The sequence below is a fragment of the Anolis carolinensis genome, unplaced genomic scaffold (genome assembly GCF_035594765.1).
Source record: "Anolis carolinensis isolate JA03-04 unplaced genomic scaffold, rAnoCar3.1.pri scaffold_9, whole genome shotgun sequence".
Classification (NCBI taxonomy): Eukaryota; Metazoa; Chordata; class Lepidosauria; order Squamata; family Dactyloidae; genus Anolis; species Anolis carolinensis.
The window spans coordinates 8,602,983-8,627,951 of NW_026943820.1; the positions used below are offsets into that span (position 1 = coordinate 8,602,983).

At 39.9% G+C, this 24,969-nt stretch overlaps 1 protein-coding gene across 6 annotated transcripts in view; it reads right to left on the bottom strand.

The window, feature by feature from the left end:
- The window catches only part of sall1 (spalt like transcription factor 1), a 35,613-nt gene extending 10,879 nt beyond the window's left edge, over window positions 1-24,734 (bottom strand). The window contains exons 1-3 of one of the 6 annotated variants that reach the window (XM_062961494.1): window positions 23,328-24,688; window positions 16,673-23,191; window positions 16,031-16,129 (exon numbers count right to left, since the gene is read on the bottom strand). In XM_062961494.1, coding sequence (XP_062817564.1) covers window positions 16,031-16,129; window positions 16,673-16,778 — 205 coding nt within the window. In that variant the 5' untranslated portion in view covers window positions 16,779-23,191; window positions 23,328-24,688. Of the gene's footprint in view, window positions 1-16,030; window positions 16,130-16,187 lie in introns of all 6 variants that reach the window. The other 5 variants (XM_062961493.1, XM_062961497.1, XM_062961495.1 and 2 more) reach the window with 5 other exon arrangements.
- Between the last annotated feature and the right edge of the window lie 235 nt (window positions 24,735-24,969).

Below are 24,969 nucleotides of genomic sequence, written 5' to 3' on the forward strand. Positions count from 1 at the left end.
TTAATACTGAAATGCTCTGTGTTAACAATACAATCTAGAATATTTGACCATCATCTTTTGCACAAGTTTTCAAAGCAATGACAGGTTCCAAAAAAGTCAAGTACATGCAACAAGTAGGGAACAGCTTTCACAAATGTGTTAGTAGGTATGGACAGATCAGTCTATGTCTTTTTCATGAGTCCATTCCATCCCATTTTCACGTTTATCTATACTTCTATTTTTTAAATATATGCACGGAAATTTATATCTAAACTTCTCTCTTTGTAATTATGTCCCAAAGCATATACATCAAAATGTATTGTAACCTAAAGCAAACATTTTCAACTGTATTTGGTGTCTCCCAAACAAATAACTACATTACAAAATCAGAAGAATATTTGTATTCTGATCTGCATGTTAGTGTCCCAGATGTGGACCAGTCTAGTTCAGTACAAAATTCATAAAGATGAAATCCTACATGAAATTCCATATTTAATAACTTATTGGTGGATATGTGTGCACGAGGCAGTGATAACATCAAAAAAACATACGTTTTATGATGTAAATCTTATGTGATACATCTTTTCCCCTGTGTAATATGCCTCTTAATTCCCTTCATCCTTGTACTGCATCAAAATAGACCAAGATTAGTCAAGAAAAGAAATAGATTCAATCTGAAACTTCTCAAAAATGGCTTGCGACTGAGTTGTAACACTGTTCAAGGCAAAGTTTTTTTATGGCTACCTATGGCTTAGATGATCATTTCCTCCAGATAATCCATCAAAATATAAAATAGTATGAACCCAAAGACATTGGGGCTTAATGAAATTCCATAGCAAGGTATTGATTTCCAATGTTTCATACTGCTTATTGCCTAGTTGTCCACCGAGTGGCAAATCAACCATTTGAAGGACTCATTAGACTCTCAAGTTCCCCGTCAACCTTGCTCATCTTCAACCTGATTCAAAGATATCTTTGACAGTTGCCCCATCACTAAACTAATTTGTAGTCATTCAAGGTCCCAATCAGTTGTCGAGAAGAAGGAATAGGTGTTTGGAGGGGGGGGAGAAGGAAAAAACGAGGGGGTGAGATCTCCCTAACTTCAGGTTGACGTGAACCAGCAAATGAACAAACAAACAAGATCTTGAGCTCCGGCATAACACGAAGCTAACTCTGATCCTTGTGCGAAACATTCCACAACATCTAGCGGCTTTGTCAAATCAAAAATGGAAAAGCAGGAAATCCCCTGTCAAAGAATAATATTCATATTTTCCACAATAAAGCATTTGTTGACTAATCCTACTTATGATGCTTAGTTGAAGACTGCCGAGATCTTTGAACCCCATATTCTAATAAGGCCTTCATACATTATGAAATGTTGCTGCTCAAACCATTTCTAACACTATGGTGGTTTTCTGAGCAGAGTTTCAGACTTTATCGTAAAAGTCTTTTCTCCCAAAATGGTCCCAAGTAAATTCGAATGAATGGCTTTACTTCCCTTAGAAGAATAATATTTTAGAATCGTGACATTGGTGAGAAGTTAAGCCCAGAATCAACGAGACTTATGTCCAACTCATTGGGCTTAGGAACAGGGTGTTAGGTTGTGTTTTTATGATGCCAGTTGTAACCTCCGCCATACCAGCCTAAATCTCTGGGTAGTTTCATTGTGAATATACCAGATCTCCCCAACTCCATGTAGTCATTTTAGTTTTACAACCATGAAGATTAGATCAGAGTATGACCTCATAATCTATAAAAGCAGCATTAAAAACTACATTTCTGGGAATGAGAAGGGGGGAAAAACCCACACCATCAAAAGAGGAGAAAAAGAAAAAGAAGATGAGCTGTTAAGAGAAAATGTTTCTATACAATAAGAAATCAATCTGGGTTGTTAAGGTTGATAACCCACTGCAATCTTCCTTGTCTGAGTGCATATCAAAACTATTTGCTTTTAACTCTTGTCAATTGTTTAAGGGAGAGCTCCGAACCTTTCATTAAGGGGGGGAAACCCCTTTCATTTCATGTTTGTTATCACTAGTTGCTCCCTTTTCTTATCACCCGAGATCCATTTGTAAATTAAACGTTACAGAAAAAGAAAGGGGGTCGGGGGGAAAAAGCCCTCCTCTGACTTCAAACTGGCTGATCTTTTTCAAAAGGAGGATGGCTCCCTATTGTTTTCCCAGCATGAGGACACCAAATTCTCTTGTACAGATTGTGTGTGGTCAACTTAGAAAGCCAAGGAAGGGGGGAGAAGCCCATTTAATTCAAGGATTACCTCCCTGCCTGTTTTGCTCCAACACCAAAATCAGATAATAGGTAGTTTCCATGACTTCCAAATTAAATCTCGGAAGGGGGAAGGGGAGGAAAATGAACATTAAAAAAAAAGTTCCTGGACAAAAAGGAGGGCAAAGGAGAAAAAAGGAGAGAGTGAGAGATTAAAAAAAGAACCTTTTAAAAAATAAAATGACCATTTGATACAGATTTTGCCCCAGTTTCTTAAAAAGCAAATATTGTTGAAGTCCCAGAATTATATATAAGCGTCGCCAAACTCTTCCCAAGAGACACCACGTAGTACGTGATACTTTACAGAAAGGATGGATATTTATTTCATGGAAAGCATTGAATTCTAAGTAAAAAAGGTAACTTGGTTCTAAAGTTTTAAGTGAAACAGGATTACTATGTTGTACAAACAGAGTAACTAAGGAACTATTTCAAATACAGAATTTTGTATCCTGTTTTTCAAACGTGATACAAAATTCTGCAACCAAAAAGGCTGTTGGGTTTTTTTTTGTTTTAATGTTTTAATACTGTGGTCCTTGGATGTAAAAGGGTAATGCAAAATATTAAATGCAGCCTATTTGCATATGTGGCTGCATTTATTTCATATATATATGTGTGTGTGTGGGAGTAACAAACATTCAATTCTGCGCATTGTATTTTGACTAATTGCAAAAGATGCCTCCATTTCAGATGCCTATTTTAAAACCAGGGAATCCAATTCTGAATATAGCCAGCAGAAACGTTATCCCTTTCTCTTTTCACATTTCCATATATAATGGTGATGTTCCCATCTACTTTTACAGCCAATTATGAAGGAACAAAAGCTATTCTGTTTGTTCACACATTTTCCGCAAAATGCATTAAAACTATTATGTCAGCATGTTCTATTAAGCTCTGCATTCAGTCGAAAATACTTTTCAACCAGATCACATTTATCAAAACATAAAGCCCACTTTAAAACACGGTTTTGCTTGGTCAGCTGTGCTTAGACAAATAATGACAGATTCAAAACTAAATAACTCGCGAAGGGGGGAAAAATCAGAAAACTGACTGATGAATTGTACACATTACAATGGGTTTGCTTCAAATATTTAGCAAGCCTGTGCTGGAAAAAAATTAAAACCTGTTCTAATTCTTTCTCTCTATCCTCACAATAGATGGTAATATCCTAATATACCAAAAGGCCTTCTTTATTTACCGACCTAATGCTTTTCTAAAGGGAAGGTTAGCAAAGAAACTTGAGAAACAATTCCTGCTATTTTTGTCTCATCACGAAATATTATAAACTGATTTTTTGGCAATTTTGTGCCTTATTCTTTTAAAAAGGAGAGGCAATTCTACATTTAGCAATCATGAAATATGCACAGAAAAAAATAGACAGAAGGATGGCTTAGTTTTCCAAACTTTTCAACAAACTTAGTTGCAAAATATTAAAACCCAATTGCTTTCAAATCTGAACAAGATGTATTAAAAACTCTTTTGAAAAATGGTACAAGATGGACATTAACTCCGCTTTGCCCCCGTTGCCCACAAACAGGAAAACACACAATTCCACTGTTCAGAAATAACCTAAAATTACATATGCCCCGAAGCACACAGAAAACAACACGGCGAGAAATTCGAGAAGGGAACAACACCGCTTAAAGGACCCCAACCACGCATATATTTCCGAGAAGCCAAGTTTCCTTTTCTTCTTTGAAAATCTGAACAGGTTTTAAATCATATTAATTGGCAAGACGATTAACCAAAGCGATGGTATCTGTCACTTGACAGTCGGATTTCATCTTTCCTCTGTCGAAGGGTTTTCTGTCTCGAGAGTTCCCACTTTTGTATGCAGAAATTGCAAAGAGCTGTATTGATTTCAAGGAGAAAGAGATAAACCCACTGCTTTTTAAGAGGAAACCTTGCATTGTTTCGCAAGGCCTACAACCAACACCTCAGCTGTTGAATTTCCAGCAGATGGGTCCCTTTAAAAACCAAGAGATTGCTGAAACTAAGGCTAAATGCTTTGCCCTAAAAGTGTACAGCTCTTAAAATAATATCACTTTGAACTGTTTCAAAAGGAAGGCGTTCAGAATGAGAATCCAAAAACAAAAAATTTTCACCATTTTGTAAAAAAAATATATAGCTTTCTTATTTCCTCTCTCTTATCTGCAAGATCTGGAAAGGTTTTCCCACTTTGAAACCTGCTGAATAAGAGTCTCCAGATTTTTTATGGATTGCTATGGACACAATTCCGAGTTATCGTTTCCATTATAAATAGATTTGCCCGTTTAGACCAGACATAGTCTCTCTTTCTTGTGCACGCACACACGCATATATAGTAGTAGTAATAATAATAATAATAATAATAATAATAATAATACATCACACAGTCCTAAACACTTGGGAAGTGTTCAACTTGTGATTTTTGTGATACGAAATCCAGCATATATGTCTCGTTTGCTGTGTCATACTATGTCTTTGTGTCAATAATAATAATAATTTTATTTATTTGACCAGTTATATGACCATTTCAAAATACAACACTAGTAAAAACAAAGCAAAAAGGAGGAGAGGATGGCAGCTGACCCATATATATATATACAGTAGAGTCTCACTTATCCAACATAAATGGGCTGGCAGAACGCTGGATAAGCGAATATGTTGGATAATAAGGAGAGATTAAGGAAAAGCCTATTAAACATCAAATTAGGTTATGAGTTTACCAATTAAGCACCAAAACATACTATACAACAAATTTGGCAGAAAAAGTAGTTCAATACACAGTAATGCTATGTAGTAATTACTGTATTTATGAATTTAGCACCAAAATATCATGATGCATTGAAAACATTGACTACAAAAATGTGTTGGATAATCCAGAATGTTGGATAAGTGAAACTCTACTGTATGTATATATATACACACACACACACACACACACACACACACACACACACACACATACACAGTAGAGTCTCGCTTATCCAACCTTCGCTTATCCAACATTCTGGATTATCCAACGCAGTCTGCCTTTTAGTAGTCAATGTTTTTGTAGTCAATATTTTCAATGCATTGTGATGTTTTGGTGCTAAATTCATAAATACAGCAATTACTACACAACATTACCATGTATTGAACTGTTTTTTCTGTCGATTTGTTGTAAAACATGATGTTTTGGTGCTTAATTTGTAAAATCATAACGGAATTTGACGTTTAATAGGCGTTTTCTTAATCCCTCCTTATTATCCAACATTTTCGCTTATCTAACATTCTGCCGGGCCCATTTATGTTGGATAAGCAAGACCCGACTCTGTGAGTGTGTGTGTGTGTGTGTGTGTGTGTGTGTGTGTGTATATATATATACAGTAGAGTCTCACTTATCCAACATAAACGGGCTGGCAGAATGTTGGATAAGCAAATATGTTGGATAATAAGGAGGGATTAATGAAAAGCCTATTAAACATCAAATTATGATTTTACAAATTAAGCACCAAAACATCATGTTATACAACAAATTTGACAGAAAAAGTAGTTCAATTCGCGGTAATGTTATGTCGTAATTACTGTATTTAAGAATTTAGCACCAAAATATCACGAAGTTTTGAAAACATTGACTACAGAAATGCGTTGGATAATCCAGAACGTTGGATAAGCGAGTGTTGGATAAGTGAGACTCTACTGTATATACTCACACAAACACACACACAAAGCAAAATTATACTTTTTAAAATGACCAGCTGCATTCCTATTTAAACACTAGTTGAGATTAAGAGGGAAAATGATAGGTTGCGATGCAAGCTCTTCCCAATACACTGATCAAGTTTTATTTCCTCCAGGAAAAGCAAGCAAAAAAATAATCCCCACTGTGTACTATCTGAAATCTTTCCCAAATGAATTGTCCAAATGGAGTTTAAATATGCACGATACAGTCCAATAATACGAATAAGACTACTGCAATGTTTCAAAAGGGAGGCGAAACCTACTAAGTGTTCAGTTTAAATTCAAGACGGGATGCTTTTCGTAGGGATGATGGAAATGAACACTAGGTGGGGTCCCTGTCCCAAGGCTTCTCCCCCCAAAAAGTGGAGCCCGCTCTCATTGTTCCCCTTGACAAACCCAAGAGGGGAAGCAAAGCAATACCTAAACTTTGGCTGCGTAAACATTGGCAAAGGAACAAGACACCAAATCCCTGTTGTTTGGAGGCGGAGGGAGGGAAGGAAGGAAAGAAAGAAAGAAAGAAAGAAAGAAAGAAAGAAAGAAAGAAAGAAAGAAAGAAGGGGGAGAAGAGATTGTAGCAACTGGCTGTCAGTCTCGGCTTTGGGGGTCTGGCCTCCGAAAGGATGGGTGGGTGACCAGGGAATAAGGGTGAGCCAAAGCAGCCCAGCTGATAAGGTACAAGGAAAACAAACCATCCGCTTCCTGCGAGCCACGAGATGGAGCCGCATATTGTGATCTGAACTCTTGTCACCTTTGGCTGGAAGGAGTTTGGCAAAGGTTAAAACATCCAAACACTTGAGTTTTCCCTTGCGCCAAGTTGGCCAAACTTCCTTGGCTGTTTGACCCACGAAGAAGCATGCTCTGTTGTGTTTACACCTCCTGACTTTTCCCTCCCCAGCGATGGCAGTCGTTTTGTGTTTGGACAAGGCCCTCTTGCAATTCCCCAAAATGAATTTTCCGCCTCATTTTTTCAATCTGTTCCAGCCCAGAAGTTCTGCTACACTGACTTATTTTAAACTATAATATATATCATATAATAACACTTTATTTATATACCGCTCTATCTCCTCGAGAGGACTCAGGGCAGTTTCCAACATGTGTACAAAACAGTCAATTGTCAAAAATATCATACAACAACTTGAACACAGCAAACATCATAAAACAGCATCATAACAAGGCTAAAAACAGTTCAGTTAAAATAGACATAGTCACATTGGATAAGTGAGATTCTACTGTATATATAATATAATATAATAAAACTTTATTTATATACCGCTCTATCTCCTCGAGAGGACTCAGGGCGGTTTCCAACATGTGTACAAAACAATCAATTGTCAAAAATATCATACAACAACTTGAACACAGCAAACATCATAAAACAACATCATAACAAGGCTAAAAACAGTTCAGTTAAAATAGACATAGTCACATTGGATAAGTGAGATTCTACTGTATATATAATATAATATAATAAAACTTTATTTATATACCGCTCTATCTCCTCGAGAGGACTCAGGGCGGTTTCCAACATGTGTACAAAACAGTCAATTGTCAAAAATATCATACAACAACTTGAACACAGCAAACATCATAAAACAACATCATAACAAGGCTAAAAACAATTCAGTTAAAATAGATATAGTCACAGTCGGGGCATTGATGTTTCGACACCTAAGAAGAGAAACCCATGCTCCTTTGAAAGGAATATTAGTAAATGAAGCAAATATTGCATCGAGAGTGAGTCTTTATCAGAAGTTTGGAACTGAATCAGAACTTCCATCTTGCTCTTTACTTCCCAAGAAATAATTTGAAGTTTTATACTGTCTGAATAAACCTACAGTAGAGTCTCACTTATCCAACACTCGCTTATCCAACGTTCTGGATTATCCAACGCATTTTTGTAGTCAATGTTTTCAATACATCATGATATTTTGGTGCCAAGTTCATAAATACATAATTTCTACATAGAATTACTGTGTATTGAACTACTTTTTCTGTCAAATTTGTGGTATAAAATGATGTTTTGATGCTTAATTTGTAAAATCATAACCTAATTTGATGTTTAATAGGCTTTTCCTTAATCCCTCCTTATTATCCAACATATTCGCTTATCCAATGTTCTGTCGGCCCGTTTAGCTTGGATAAGTGAGACTCTACTGTATTTTGGAAGAAGCTGTACATGATGTGCTGTCATGAATTTTACTGGACTTCATAGTATATATTGTATTGTTATAATATATACTGTATATATAATATAATATAATATAACTTTATTTATATACCTCTCTATTTCCTCGAGAGGACTCAGGACAGTTTGCAACATGTGTACAAAACAGTCAATTGTCAAAAATATCATACAACAACTTGAACACAGCAAACATCATAAAACAACATCATAACAAGGCTAAAAACGGTTCAGTTAAAACAGACATAGTCACAGTCGGGACATTGATGTTTTGACACCTAAGAAGAGAAACCCATGCTCCTTTAAAGGAATACAGTAGAGTCTCACTTATCCAACATTCACTTATCCAACGTTCTGGATTATCCAACACATTTTTGTAGTCAATGTTTTCAATACATCGTGATATTTTGGTGCTAAATTTGTAAATACAGTAATTACAACATAACATTACTGCGTATTGAACTGCTTTTCTGTCAAATTTGTTGTATATCATGATATTTTGGTGCTTAATTTGTAAAATCATATCCTAATTTAATGTTTAATAGGCTTTTCCTTAATCTCTCCTTATTATCCAACATATTCGCTTATCCACCATTCTGCCGGCCCGTTTACGTTGGATAAGCGAGACTCTACTGTATTAGCAAATGAAGCAAATATTGCATTGAGAGTGAGTCTTTATCAGAAGTTTGGAACTGAATCAGAACTTCATCTTGCTCTTTACTTCCCAAGAAATAATTTGAAGTTTCATACTGTCTGAATAAACCTGTTTTGGAAGAAGCTGTACATGATGTGCTGTCATGAATTTTACTTGACTTCACAGTATATATTATATTGTTATATTGTTACAAAAAAGTGCCAAAGTAAGTTGATTGACCAAATCTGAAACCATTTCTGGATTTAGAAAGCTAAATCCCTATGAAATCCAATACACATATTTTAAAACAAGTTTTTCCTCCATTTTGTAGTCACTTTCAGTCTCCTTCAGGAGAGGAAAGCAGGATATAAATAAGTACAATAACATAATATAGTAGTAGTACTAAATGTTATTGATTATACCTTAGGCCATATCACAAAACCAAACCATTGGATGGTTAGGTAAGATTCGTGACATCATATAATGTACAATTTCTTGGTCATGTCATAATACCAAACCAAACAAGGCTTGATAGCACTTGAACACTCTCTGTAGTAGGTTAAATAAAACACATATATATTAATAACATAATATAATATATATTATGAAATTATTGGATGGTTGGGTAAGATTCGTGAGATCATATAATGTACGATTTCTTGGTCATGTCACAATACCAAACCAAACAAGGTTTGATAAGACTTGAATGCACTCTATATAGTGAGTTAAATAAAACATATACAGTAGAGTCTCACTTATCCAACGTTCTGGATTATCCAACACATTTTTGTAGTCAATGTTTTCAATATATCGTGATATTTTGTTGCTAAATTCATAAATACAGTAATTACTACATAGCATTACTGCGTATTGAACTACTTTTTCTGTCAAATTTGTTGTATAACATGATGTTTTGGTGCTTCATTTGTAAAATCATAACCTAATTTGATGTTTAATAGGCTTTTCCTTAATGCCTCCTTATTATCCAACATATTCGCTTATCCAACATTCTGCCGGCCCGTTTATGTTGGATAAGTGAGACTCTACTGTATTAATAACATAATATATACTATGAGATTATTGGTTAGGTAAGATTTGTGAAATCTCATAATGTACAATTTCTTGGCCATATCACAATACCAAACCAAACAAGGCTTGATAAGACCTGATTATACTCTATGGAGTAGGTTAAATAAAACACTTATATATTAATAACATAATATAATATATACTATGAGATTATTGGATGGTTACGTAGGATTTGTAAGATCATATCATGTACAACTTCTTCCAAAACAGGTTTACTTGGAGAGTCGAAAACCTCAAATTATTTCATATCAAGTGTTTCACTGCAATTTGGGGGCAAACCAACATATTTACATGCGAGCAAATCCCATTTGTTTCAATGAGATTTATTTCCAGGTAAAAGTGTCACAGACTCTTAATGGACTTAGTTATCAGATGAAGCTGCAAGCCGGCAAAAGCGAGGACGCAAATGTCCAATATTTCTATAGATCAGACCTGTAGAAATATCTGCACACACGTTGAGTGTGTGGTTAGGGAGATATTTCTGTCCTAACATGAATTTGTTTTTCCTGTATCGAAAACTGGATCATTTTGCACCTTAAGATCTCCGAACCACCGTTTTCTGCCACAATCTTTTCCGCAGCGCGAATAGCTCTGCTCCAGAAATATGTTCCTGTGCTAAGATTAGACCATTAACCTCAAATAAGCGCCGACGAAAAGGCACACCCAGCTAGAATTCGAGGAAACTCTCAATTTGCAACAAAAATCATACTCTTGTGTGCACTCCAAACGTAATTCTCACTGCCTTCACTTGGTTTATTCTTAGGGAAATGAGCACAGGATGACAATTCTCATTGCAAAGTACAGTTTTGCAGACTGGGTGTGCATTCTCTTGCAAGCAGTCAGCAACTTGTTGAATAGTGAATAATATGCATTATGGCAAAAGGTGCCTGCAAATGCTGCATCACTCCCACCGCAAAGCCAAATCTCATATTTTTTGGGGAAATCAGCAGATCAGCAGCAGAGGATGGAGTCAGAAGAAAAGCATCAGCTAATGCTCGCAAACCTTCAGAAGAAAAGACACACTGTCTAAACTCTCATTAGGCAAAGGGCTCAGGCATAAAAGACCCAACTGCAGGCCAAGAAATCTGATAAACCCAATCTTTGTAAACCGATTAGCGGGCAAAAACAAAACACAACAAATAAATCACAGCATAAACCCCTCCAAAAACGGGAAATGGCTTGACACTCTAGTTGCAAAAAAATTATACTAAATGAAGAGTGATAGGAAACACAGAGTTTTCATGAGTATTTAATGATCTCCCCTAATCTCAGCTTGACAGTATCTTTCTCGCACTCTCTTTTTTCTCTCTCCGACTTACAGGTTGTTCACAATTATATAAAAGCATATAAAAGTTTCCAAAATATAAATCACACCAGAAGCAGAGCCGTCCTGATGGAGGGTGCCGGCAAGTTCATTGTATACCAATATTATTACAACATACTCAATCCTGTTAACACTTTGACAAAACATGGCCTCCGGGCAACTTAGTCCAAGTTATTGTTCAAGCATGGAAGAGAGTTAGCTATAACCCAGAAAGAAAGCGGAGGAGGAGAGAAAAAAGCCTTTTGGAAAGGATTCCTTGAAAGTTGCTCCAAACAATGAAGCAGCAAAAGGAAAAGCAACTTGCATTGTTTGGTGCCTTAAACACAACTGAACCAACTGAGCATTGTATTCAAAGGCTGATGTTTTGATGCAATCTTGTATTCTTTCCAATACATCCAGTTGGCAAAAGAGGAGCGAAATCTCAAGATCAAATTATTATATCCACAGATATATAAAACTTTCCACAGATATATAAAACTCACTTGCTATAAAACTCTAAAATTGGGACAGTAGATAAAGAACAATAATCTGAAAACAGATAAATTCCAAACATGAAACAACCAGGACCAGCTAACATCTCCCAACAAAGGATTCCCCCTCAGGCAGGGAGCAGCCAGACTTTGAAGCTGCAAGGCCATTCAATGCTAATCAAGGTGGCCAATTGCAACATTCACACTTGCCTCAAACAGACAAGAATTATTTCTCCCACCCTGGACATTATTTCACAGATATATAAACCTCACTTGCCTAGTTTCCAACAGACCTCACAACCTCTGAGGATGCCTGCCATAGATGTGGGCGAAACGTCAGGAGAGAATGCTTCTGGGACATGTGTGGAAAACTCACATCAACCCACTAAAAATATTTTGTTTGCTATTGGAAGACGAACAGGATTGAATAGGGATGTGGCTCAGTTTTGGGCTTGGCAAATGAAAAAGATGCTTTGCTTTATCATGGAAGCAACAACCAAAAAGAAGAAATAAGAAGAATACCAAAAGTAGTAAAAGGGGAAAAAGCAGCAGAAGTTTCTTCCCACAAGAAAATACAGTAGAGTCTCACTTATCCAACATAAACGGGCCGGCAGAATGTTGGATAAGCGAATATGTTGGATAATAAGGAGGGATTAAGGAAAAGCCTATTAAACATCAAGTTAGATTATGATTTTACAAATGAAGCAGCAAAACATCATGTTAGACAACAAATTTGACAGAAAAATTAGTTCAATACGCAGTAATGCTATGTAGTAATTACTGTATTTACGAATTTAGCACCAAAATATCAAGATGTATTGAAAACCTTGACTACAAAAATGGCTTGCATAATCCAGAATGTTGGATAAGTGAGACTCTACTGTATATCCTTTCTACTCAATAAAAGCCACAGAATTTTTGGTGTTAACATCCTATTGGAGAAAAATGCAGCCTCACAAAAACAAAAGGAAAAGCGGCTCAATTGTATTCCTGACATTTCAAGCATAGGGACAAATGGCAACACTGTAATGTTAATCAATTGGTTGGAAAAGGCAGCCACGGATACAAAGTTTCAAAAATATAACTTATTTTTTTCCTATTAATAATATAGATAATATACTAATATAATATAGAAAGTTTTGAAAGAAAGCTTAGAACAGAAACTTTGAAAAGTTTGGCAGCCCAAGGAGCTGCTCCAAGGAAAACGCATCTCGGTGACTATATAATAAGATATGTTCTTTAAAAATAGAACATTTTATTATTCTGCCAAGCTTGTTTGATGTACACAAAAGGATGTTGGGGGGCTACATTTACAATGCTGATGAAGAGGAAAGAAGGAGAGGCAGAAAGCTGGCATGAAAAGGACAAATCAAAGGCTTTCGGTGCCCTCAAACTTACCTCTCAGTTTGGGGTGGGAGGCAGGGACTTGTGGGTCGGGTGACCCTTTGTTGGCTGAGCTGGGACCATTTCTTTGCAAAATAAGAGGAATGGCCCATGGAAGAGGAACCCGTGCAGTGGAGATGGAGATGTGGGAATATTTGCATCTACAGAGCCAATAGAGGCGAAACTCTTCCATTTATGCATAACTGGAGACATCACTTGGAAGTCATCTCAAGCACAATTATATTGTGCATGAAACAAAAATGAGTGCCCAAGCTATTTGCACGAAAAGTGGGGTGCAAATAAACGTAATAATCAATCGCATTTACATTTAGTTGGAGATCTCACTTGGAAGCATTATAATGTTGTGCATGAGAGTGCCCAAGCTACTTGTTCAAAAAGTGGGGTGCAAATAAACATAATAATCAATCACAACAACATCCTTCCATTTATATATAGCCAGAGGCATCACTTGAAAGTCATCTCAAACACAACAATATTGTGCATTAAACCAAAATGAGTCTCCAAACGACTTGAACACAAAGTGGGGTGCAAATAAACATAGTTATCCATCACAACAACAACCCTCCAAAGCAGACAACTTTTGGAGCCTTTTTGAATAGGTTTAATAGCTTTAAATAGCTTTAAAGGGGCCACATTTCTTTTCTGCCTTCCCTTGTTCATCCTTTTAGCACAGACATAGATCCTTCCATGGTCCAAATATGAAATAACAATGCCTCCAAATGAAGGCACCCCCATTATTATTATTATTATTATTATTATTATTATTATTATTATTATCATTATCATTATTATTCATACACAGCAAGATTAGTACACAGTAAACAAGATCACTATGCTGGCTGTTGTAGTGGACCACACGTTGGACACTTCTCAAGATGATAATGATAATGATAATAATAATAATAATTTATTTATTTACTTTTTCTCCATGAATTGGACTCAAAGCAGCATACATAAGACTGCAATATATACATAATAGTACATAATTATAGTCTATTTTTGGTTGGGCTGGGGAGATCACTATGCTGGCTGTTATATTGGATCACAGGTTGGACATTTCCCAAGATAATAATAATAACAATAATAATAACTCATTTACTTTTCTCCACAAATGGGACTCAAAGCAGCATATATAAGACTGCAACAAATACATAATATATAATAATATATAATTATGGTCTATTTTTGGTTGGCCTGGGGAAATCACTATGCTGGCTGTTGTGTTGGATCACAAGTTGGACATTTCTGAAGATGATGATGATAATAATAATAGTAATAATAACATATTTACTTTTCTCCACGAATGGGATTCAAAGACTGCAACAAATACATAATACATAATTATGGTCTATTTTTTGGTTGGGCTGGGGAGATCACTATGCTGGCTGTTGTATTGGATCACAGGTTGGACATTTCCCAAAATAATAATAATAACAATAACAATAACAATAATAATAACTTATTTACTTTTCTTCACAAATGGGACTCAAAGTAGCATACATAGGACTGCAACAAATACATAATAATACATAATTATGGACTATTTTTGGTTGGGCTGGGGAGATCACTATGCTGGCTGTTGTATTGGATCACAGGTTGGACATTTCCCAAAATAATAATAATAATAACAATAATAATAACTTATTTACTTTTCTTCACAAATGGGACTCAAAGTAGCATACATAGGACTGCAACAAATACATAATAATACATAATTATGGTCTATTTTTGGCTGGGCTGGGGAGATCACTATGCTGGCTGTTGTATTGGATCACAGGTTGGTGATGATGATGATGATAATAATAATAATAATAATAATAATAATAAGTTATTTACTTTTCTCCACAAATGGGTCTCAAAGACTGCAGCAAATACATAATACATAATTATGGTCTGTTTTTTGGTTGGGCTGGGGAGATCACTATGCTGGCTGTTGTATTGGATCACAGGTTGGACATTTCTGAAGACGATGATGATGATGATGATGATGATGATGATAATAGCAACTTATTTACTTTTCTCCAGGAATGGGATTCAAAGACTGAAACAAATACATAATAATACGCAATTATGTTCTATTTTTTGGTTGGGCTGGGGAGATCACTATGCTGGCTGTTGTATTGGATCACAGGTTGGACATTTCCCAAGATGATGATGATAATAATAATAATAATAACTTATTTACTTTTCTCCAGGAATGGGACTCAAAGCAACATACAGAAGACTCCAACAAATACATAATACATAATAATACATAATTATGGTCTATTTTTGGTTGGGCTGGGGTAATAATAATAATAATAACTTATTTACTTTTTCTCCACGAATGGGACTCAAAGCAACATACAGAAGACTCCAACAAATACATAATACAAAACCCATTATGGTCTATTTTTGGTTGGGACGGGGAGTCTAATTCAGAATAGAGAGGGTTAGAAAGATGTGAGAGCAAATTGGGGCCTAAGAGGATGGCCATTGCTAGGTCGCTTTCAATTCTTATAAGAAGATGGCTGGGAAAAGGCTTCTCTAGGGCAAAATGGCACATTGGCACTGCTTGGTTAGACCCATTTGCCCCAAAAAAGAAGATCTCAAAGTTGTGCTGCTTTGGGGTAAAGCTAAAGGGATGGCACCAGCAGACACTCTCCAAAGTTCCTCCAAGGCTCTAGATACCGACCTTTTGTGCCAAACCCTCCACCCAAATCCTCTGTTGTCCACACTGCCACATAAGGAGAGTCACAGACCCGCATGAAAAATAAGATCCACACTTTGTAAAATAAAGGCGCTTTGAGCTGCCAGGGCGCAATCCTGAGAGTTGCGGCTGGGACAAACCACGGGCGGAGAGAGGTAAAACTACACATCCCAGGCCTGGAATCGAACTGGATTAGTTCTACAGTGTGGACGTACCCATAGGGAACAAGGAAAGCAAAGAACCTGGGACCTTTCTTTCTTCCCAGAGAATTTACCCCAGCATCCTTGCTTGGAAGTCGTTTCCTCTTTTTCCTCCTCAGCCGCTCGTTTCCTCTCTTTCCCCCAAATCTCTTGAGTGATTTTCTTTCTCGTCCCTTTTCAAACAACAACACAAAACCCTTCTCACAAAACTTAAACAAGAAGCCAAACAACCTCGCCTTCCTTTTCTTTCTGGTCTTCTCCGTGAGGAATGGGAGTTGTGGGAGCTGCTGCTTCTTTCAAGGGATTCGGGGCAAAAGACACACGTATCTCCCCCCCCCCCTAAAAAGAGGTGGCCCACTCTCTTCATTCGCTCAAGTCAACCCCCCCCCCCCCAATTCCTTCCTCAATCGCGATTTAATAATCCGGATTCGTAGGCACAGCTAGCTAGCTATATCCACGCAGCGGGGCTCTCTTTCTCCAACCCCTTTTTCCGCCTATTTCGAACCCACGACCGCTTCAGGTTTCCCCGAGAAGACAGGAGAGGAGAAGCCAAGAGGCTGGAAGGAAGAGAGAGAGAGAAAGAAGGAGAAGGAAGGAAGGAAAGAAAGAAGGAAAAGGAGCCGAAACTCGCTTCGGATTCCAGCCGGGAAACCAATCTCCTCTTCTCCCCTAAAGGCCGAAAATTCATCTCCCTCACGCCTCGCTTCATTTCTTACTTTTCTTTCCTTCCTTCCTTCCTTCTTTCTTTTCTCTTCTCTTTCCTTCATCCTTCCCTTCCTCCCTTCCTTCCTTTCTCCTCTCTTTCCTTCTCATTTCCTTCATCCCTTCCTTCCTCTCCCTTCTCTTTCCATCTTCAATTTCTTCCTCCCTTGTTTCTTCCCTTCCTCTCTTCCCTTCTCAATTCCTTCTTTCCTTCCTTCTTCCCTTCCTTCCTCTCTCTTTTCTTTTCATCTTCAATTTCTTCCTCCATTCTTTCTTCCCTTCCTTTCCCCTCTCTTCCCTTCTCAGTTCCTTTCCTTCCTTCTTCCCTTCCTTTCTCTCTCTTCTCTTTCCTTCCTCAATTCCTTCCTCCCTTCTTTCTACCCTCTCTTTCCTTCTTCCATTCCTTCCTTTCCCTTGTTTTTCTTTCTTCAGTTCCTTCCTACCTCCTCTCTTTCCTTCCTTCCTCCCTTTCTCCTCTCTTTCCTCCCTTCTGTCCCCCTTCCTCCCCTTTTCTGTTCTTCCTTCCCTTCGTTCCTCCTTTCATTCCTTTATCCCTCCCTTTCTCCTCTCTTCCATTCCTTCCTTTCCCTTCTCTTTTCTTCTTCAATTCATTCCTTCTTTCCCCCCTTTCCTTCTCACTTCCTTGCCTTCTTTCTTCTCTTCTACCCTTCCTTCTTCCCCTTTCCTTCCATCTGTCCTCCTTTTCCTTCCTCCTCTCTTTCCGTCCTTCTGTCTTCCTTCCTTTACTCCCTTATTCCCTTCCTTACCCTTTTCTTCCCTTCTTTCCTTCCTTTATTCCTCCCTTTCTCCTCTCTTCCCTTCCTTCCTTTCCCTTCGCTTTCCTTCTTCAATTCATTCCTTCTTTCTTTCCTTCCTTCCTCCTCTTTCCTTCTCACTTCCTTACCTTCTTTCCTTCTTCTCTTCTAGCCTTCCTTCCTTCTGTCCTCCTTCCTTTACTCCTTTATTCCTTTCCTTCCCCTTTTCTTTCCTTCTTCCTTCCCTTCTTTCCTCCCTTTCTCCTCTCTTTCCTTCCTTCCTTTCCCTTCTCTTTCCTTCTTCAATTCATTCCTTCTTTCTTTCCTTCCTTCCTCCTCTTTCCTTCTCACTTCCTTACCTTCTTTCCTTCTTCTCTTCTAGCCTTCCTTCCTTCTGTCCTCCTTCCTTTACTCCTTTATTCCTTTCCTTCCCCTTTTCTTTCCTTCTTCCTTCCCTTCTTTCCTCCCTTTCTCCTCTCTTCCCTTCCTTCCTTTCCCTTCTCTTTCCTTCTTCAATTCATTCCTTCTTTCTTTCCTTCCTTCCTCCTCTTTCCTTCTCACTTCCTTACCTTCTTTCCTTCTTCTCTTCTAGCCTTCCTTCCTTCTGTCCTCCTTCCTTTACTCCTTTATTCCTTTCCTTCCCCTTTTCTTTCCTTCTTCCTTCCCTTCTTTCCTCCCTTTCTCCTCTCTTCCCTTCCTTCCTTTCCCTTCTCTTTCCTTCTTCAATTCATTCCTTCTTTCTTTCCTTCCTTCCTCCTCTTTCCTTCTCACTTCCTTACCTTCTTTCCTTCTTCTCTTCTAGCCTTCCTTCCTTCTGTCCTCCTTCCTTTACTCCTTTATTCCTTTCCTTCCCCTTTTCTTTCCTTCTTCCTTCCCTTCTTTCCTCCCTTTCTCCTCTCTTCCCTTCCTTCCTTTCCCTTCTCTTTCCTTCTTCAATTCATTCCTTCTTTCTTTCCTTCCTTCCTCCTCTTTCCTTCTCACTTCCTTACCTTCTTTCCTTCTTCTCTTCTAGCCTTCCTTCCTTCTGTCCTCCTTCCTTTACTCCTTTATTCCTTTCCTTCCCCTTTTCTTTCCTTCTTCCTTCCCTTCTTTCCTCCCTTTCTCCTCTCTTCCCTTCCTTCCTTTCCCTTCTCTTTCCTTCTTCAATTCATTCCTTCTTTCTTTCCTTCCTTCCTCCTCTTTCCTTCTCACTTCCTTACCTTCTTTCCTTCTTCTCTTCTAGCCTTCCTTCCTTCTGTCCTCCTTTCTTTCTTTCCTCCCTTCTTTCCCCTTTTCTTTCCTTCTTCTTCAATTCCTTCTTTCCTTGTTGTGCTGCCCTGGAAACTAGGACTCGAAACAATGACTTCAAACTACAGGAACGAAAGGAGATTCCACCTGAACATGAGGAAGAACTTCCTCACTGTGAGGGCTGTTCAGCAGTGGAACTCTCTGCCTCAGAGTGTGGTGGAAGCTTTGAAGCACAGTCGGGGGTGTTTTGAATGCCATTTTCCTGCTTCTTGGCAGAATGGGATTGGACTGGGAGGTCTTTTCCAACTCCTATGATTCTTTCTTCCCTTCATTTCCCTGCTCTTTCCTTCTGCCCTCCTTTTCTTATCCCTCTTTCCTTCCCTGTTTTACAATCAAGTGTGAAGGAAAGGAGGAGAGAAGGAGGGGGAAAAAAGTCCGCAAAGTTCCAGCACAAGCTTGAAGTCGAAGCAACAGACAGGACCTATATCCCAGGTTTTCTACTTTCAAGTGGATTATATGAGTCTCCACTGCCAGATAATCTGGGATAAAGAGAAAACCTGGGATCAGAGCCTGGGATATAGGGCCCAGAGAAGGCGGAAAGTAACTCGAAAGGGAGTTTGAAAGGGGGGGAAAGTCAGGAAAGAGCTCAATTTCCACGCAAAAACTCCCACCTGAGTGGGAAGGAAGGGGAGGGAAAGAAGGAAGGAAGGAAAAGAGGGGGCGGGATCCTCGCCAGAGATCCAGGAACAGATCCGGATTGTAGAGAAGGAGACCCAAGACCCACCAATAATCCAGCTGACCGGCTTCAACATTTTCTCGTTCTTTCTTTCTGCTTCTTCTCTCCTTGGGCTCCTTCTCTCCCTCTTTCTGTTCCTCCCTTCCCCCTTCCAAAACTCCAACTGATCCGATTCCTCTCTCTCCTCCTTCTTTTTCTCCTTTCCAAACTACAGCTGATCCTTTCTGTTCTCTTCCTTCTCTTTCCTTCCTTTTCTCCCTTCCCCCTTTTCCTCGTCCAAAAACTCCTTACCTTTCTCTTTCCTCTTTCTCCTTCCTCCTGTTTTCCTCTTCCAAACCTCCAGCTGATCTCTGCCTTACTTTTCTCTCTCCTTTCTTTTTCCCTTTCTCCTTCCTCCTTTTCCTCTTCCAAAACTCCAGCTGATCCCTGCCTTACTTTTCTCTCTTCTTTCTTTCCCTTTCTCCTTCCTCCTTTTCCTCTTCCAAAACTCCAGCTGATCCCTGCCTTACTTTTCTCTCTTCTTTCTTTCCCTTTCTCCTTCCTCCTTTTCCTCTTCCAAAACTCCAGCTGATCCCTGCCTTACTTTTCTCTCTTCTTTCTTTCCCTTTCTCCTTCCTCCTTTTTCCTCTTCCAAAACTCCAGCTGATCCCTGCCTTACTTTTCTCTCTCCTTTCTCTTTCCCTTTCTCCCTCCTTTTTCCTCTTCCAAAACTCCAGCTGATCCACTTCCGTTCTTTTCCTTTTTTCTTTGCTTCTTTCTTTACTTCTTTCTTTCTCTCTCTCTTTTCCTCTTTCCCTTTCCAAACTCTAGCTGATCCACTTCTTTTTTGGGTTGTTGTATGTCTTTCGGGCTGTGTGGCCATGTTCCAGAAGTATTCTCTCCGGACGTTTCGCCCACATCTATGGCAAGCATCCTCAGAGGTTGTGAGGTATGCCATAGATGTGGGCGAAACGTCAGGAGAGAGTACTTCTGGAACATGGCCACACAGCCCGAAAGACATACAACATCCCTGTGATCTCGGCCATGAAAGCCTTCGACAACACAGTTCTTTTTTGTTTATCTCCTCTTTCTCTTTCCTTTCCCCCTTTCTTCCTCTTTCAAAAACTCCTTACATTATTTTTCAGCCTTCTCTCTTTCTTTCTTTCCTTCTTTCTTTCTCTCTTCCGCTTTCTCCTTCCCCTTTTCCACTTCCAAAAACTCCAGCTGAACCGCTTCCTTTCTGTTTTCTCCCTCCTCCTTCTCTTTCCCCTTTTCTTCCCCTTCCAAAACTCCAGCTGATCCACTTCCTTTCTGTTCTCTCTCTCCTTCTCTTTCTCCTTCCCACTTTCTCCTTCTTCCAAAGCTCCAGCTGACCAACCTCCCTTCTTTTTCAGCCTTCTCTCTTTTCTTCTTCCTTTCGCTTTCTCCTTTCCCTTTTTTCCACTTCCAAAAACTCCAGCTGATCCGCTTCCTTTCTCTTCTCTCTCCTCCTGTTTTCCTTTCTCCTTCCCCCTTTTCCCCTTTCAGAAAAAACTCCAGCTGACCCGCTTCCTTTCTCTTCTCTCTCTCTTCCTTCTCTCTCTTTCCCCCTTCCCCCTTTCTCCTTCTTCCAAAACTCCAGCTGATTCACTTCCATTCTTTTCTCTCTCCTCCTTCTCTTTCGCTTTCTCCTTCCCCCTTTCTTCCTTTTCCAAAACTCCAGCTGATCCGCTTCCCTTCTTTTCCAGCCCTCTCTCTTTCTTTCCTTCCTTCCTTCTTTATTTCTTTCCTTCTCTCTTTCGCTTTCTCCTTCCCCCTTTTTTCTCTTCCAAAACTCCAGCTGAACCGCTTCCTTACTTTTCTCTCTCCTCCTTCTCTTTCTCCTTCCCCCTTTCTTCCTCCTTCAAAACTCGAACTGATCCGCTTCCTTTCTATTCTCTCTTCCTTGTCTGTTTTTCCTCCCTTCCCCCTTTCTTCCTCTTCCAACACTCCAGCTGACCCTTTTCCCTTCTTTTCCAGCCTCCTCTTTCTTTCTTTCTTTCTTTCTTTCTTTCTTTCTTTCTTTCTTTCTTTCTTTCTTTCTTTCTTTCTTTCCTTCCTCCCTTTCTCTTTCTCCTTCCCCTCTTTCTTCCCCTTCCAAAACTCCATCTGATCCACTTCCTTTCTGTTCTCTCTCTTCCTCTTCTCTTTCTCCTTCCCCCTTTCTTCTTTTCCAAAAACTCCATCTGACCTCCTTCCCTTCTTTTCCAGCCTCCTCTCTTTCCTTCTTTCTTCTCTCTCACTTCCTTTTCTCTCCTCCTCCTCCTTTTCTTCCTCCTTTCTTTTTCTTCTTCTTCCAAAACTCCAGCTGACCCACTTCCTTTCTGTTCTCTCTCTTCCTCTTCTCTTTTTCTCCCTCCCCCCTTTCTTCTTCCAAAACTCCAGCTGATCATCTTCCCTTCTTTTCCAGCTTTCTTTCGCTCTCTCTCCCTCCCTCTCTCTCCTTCTTTCTCACTTCATTTTCTCTCTCCTCGTCCTTCTCCTTCTCTTTCTCCTTCCCTCTTTCTTCCCCTTCCAAAACTCCAGCTGATTCTCTTCCCTTCTTTTCCAGCTTGCTCTCTCTCTCTCTCTTTCCCTTTCTCCTTCCCCCTTTCTTCCTTTTCCAAGACTCCATCTGACCCCCTTCCCTTCTTTTCCAGCCTCCTCTCTTTCTTTCTCTCTCTTTCCCCCTCTATCTCTCCTTCTCCTTCTTTCTTCCCCTTCCAAAACTCCAGCTGATCCGCTTTCTTACTTTTCTCTCTCTCCTCCTTCTCCTTCCCTCTTTCTTCTTCTTCCAAAAACTCCAGCTGATCCTCTTCCTTTCTTTTCCAGCCTTCTTTCTTTCTTTCTCTCTCTCTTTCCTTCTCTCTCGCTTCCTTTTCTCTCTGTCCTCCTTCTCTTTCTCCTTCCCTCTTTCTTCTTCCTTCAAAAACTCCAGCTTTCTCTCTTTCTCTCTCTCTCTCTTTCCTTCTCTCTCGCTTCCTTTTCTCTCTCCTTCGCCTTCTCTTTCTCCTTCCTCATTTCTTCTTCTTCCAAAAACTCCAGCTGATCCTCTTCCTTACTTTTCTCCCTCTCCTCCTTCTCCTTTCCCCTTTCTTCTTCTTCTTCCAAAAACTCCCTTCTTTCTTTCTCTCTCTCTCCTTCTCTCTCGCTTCCTTTTCTCTCTCTCCTCCTTCTCTTTCTCCTTCCCTCTTTCTTCTTCTTCCAAAAACTCCAGCTGATCCTCTTTCTTTCTCTCTTTCTCTTTCTCTCTTTCCTTCTCTCTCGCTTCCTTTTCTCTCTCCTCCTCCTTCTCCTTTTCTTTCTCCTTCCCTCTTTCTTCTTCCAAAAACTCCTTTCTTTCTCTCTCTCTCTCTCCTTCTCTCTCACTTCCTTTTCTCTCTCTCCTCCTTCTCTTTCTCCTTCCCCCTTTCTTCTTCTTCCAAAAACTCCAGCTGATCCTCTTCCCTTCTTTTCCAGCTTTCTTTCTTTCTCTCTCTCTTTCCTTCTCTCTCACTTCCTTTTCTCTCTCCTCGTCCTTCTACTTTTCTTTCTCCTTCCCTCTTTCTTCCCCTTCCAAAACTCCAGCTGATCCGCTTCCTTACTTTTCTCTCTCTCCTCCTTCTCCTTCTCTTTCTCCTTCCCTCTTTCTTCTTCTTCCAAAAACTCCAGCTGATCCTCTTCCCTTCTTTTCCAGCTTTCTTTCTTTCTTTCTCTCTCTCTCTCTCTTTCCTTCTCTCTCACTTCCTTTTCTCTCTCCTCGTCCTTCTCCTTCCCTCTTTCTTGTTCTTCCAAAAAGTCCAGCTGATCCTCTTCCCTTCTTTTCCAGCTTTCTTTCTTTCTTTCTCTCTCTCTCTTTCCTTCTCTCTCACTTCCTTTTCTCTCTCCTCGTCCTTCTCCTTCCCTCTTTCTTCTTCTTCCAAAAAGTCCAGCTGATACTCTTCCCTTCTTTTCCAGCCTTCTTTCTTTCTCTCTCTCTCTTTCCTTCTCTCTCACTTCCTTTTCTCTCTCCTCCTCCTTCTCCTTCCCTCTTTCTTGTTCTTCCAAAGAGTCCAGCTGATACTCTTCCCTTCTTTTCCAGCCTTCTTTCTTTCTCTCTCTCTCTCTTTCCTTCTCTCTCACTTCCTTTTCTCTCTCCTCCTCCTTCTCCTTCCCTCTTTCTTGTTCTTCCAAAGAGTCCAGCTGATCCTCTTCCCTTCTTTTCCAGCCTTCTTTCTTTCTCTCTCTCTCTTTCCTTCTCTCTCACTTCCTTTTCTCTCTCCTCCTCCTTCTCCTTCCCTCTTTCTTGTTCTTCCAAAGAGTCCAGCTGATACTCTTCCCTTCTTTTCCAGCCTTCTTTCTTTCTCTCTCTCTCTTTCCTTCTCTCTCACTTCCTTTTCTCTCTCCTCCTCCTTCTCCTTCCCTCTTTCTTGTTCTTCCAAAGAGTCCAGCTGATACTCTTCCCTTCTTTTCCAGCCTTCTTTCTTTCTCTCTCTCTCTCTTTCCTTCTCTCTCACTTCCTTTTCTCTCTCCTCCTCCTTCTCCTTCCCTCTTTCTTGTTCTTCCAAAGAGTCCAGCTGATACTCTTCCCTTCTTTTCCAGCCTTCTTTCTTTCTCTCTCTCTCTCTTTCCTTCTCTCTCACTTCCTTTTCTCTCTCCTCCTCCTTCTCCTTCCCTCTTTCTTGTTCTTCCAAAAAGTCCAGCTGATCCTCTTCCCTTCTTTTCCAGCTTGCTTTCTTTCTTTCTTTCTCTCTCTTTCCTTCTCTCTCACTTCCTTTTCTCTCTCCTCGTCCTTCTCCTTCCCCCTTTCTTCTTCTTCCAAAAAGTCCAGCTGATCCTCTTCCCTTCTTTTCCAGCTTTCTTTCTTTCTTTCTCTCTCTTTCCTTTTCTCTCCTCGTCCTTCTCCTTCCCCCTTTCTTCTTCTTCCAAAAAGTCCAGCTGATCCTCTTCCCTTCTTTTCCAGCCTTCTTTCTTTCTCTCTCTCTCTCTCACTTCCTTTACTCTCTCTCCTCCTTCTCTTTCTCTTTCCCCCTTTCTTCTTCTTTTCCAGCCTCCTCTCTCTCTCTCTCTTTCTTCCTCTCCGGTCCCCTCCCTCCCTCCTTCCCAAGGTAAGTTTCTTCTCTTTCCCTGCAACACAAGGCTCAGGGAGGCAAGGGATCGGAGGAGGGATCTGGGGAAGGGAATCCGGGGGGATCCGCTCGGCGGACCGGGCTGAGGACTCACCATTGCGCTGCGCCCTCGAGGCCAGCTCGGGCTGGGATTGGAAATGCTGCGGCTTCGCTTGTTTCCTCCGCGACATGCTGGCGCAAACATCAGCTGAGGCAGAATAAAAAATTGCGAAAAAAAAATCGGCTCAAAATTACGGCAACCGAGAGCTTCGCCTCCCTCTCTCCGGGCTGGCTCTTCCCCTCCCTCTCCCTTCCCCTCCCTCCCTCCCTCCTGCGCATGTGTCTGCCTCTAATTGCGATGATCAATAATGCATTGCGATTAATCAGACACGAAGAGGCGGAGAGAGAGAGAGAGGAGGGGGAGTTTTTTTTCTCTCTCTCTCTCCTGGCCCCGTCCCAGCTCTCTATTCAAACCGGCTCGCTTTCTCACCCGCCTGGCCGTGATTGGCCCGCCGCCTCTGTCGCTCCGGATCCCATCCTCCAATCAGAGC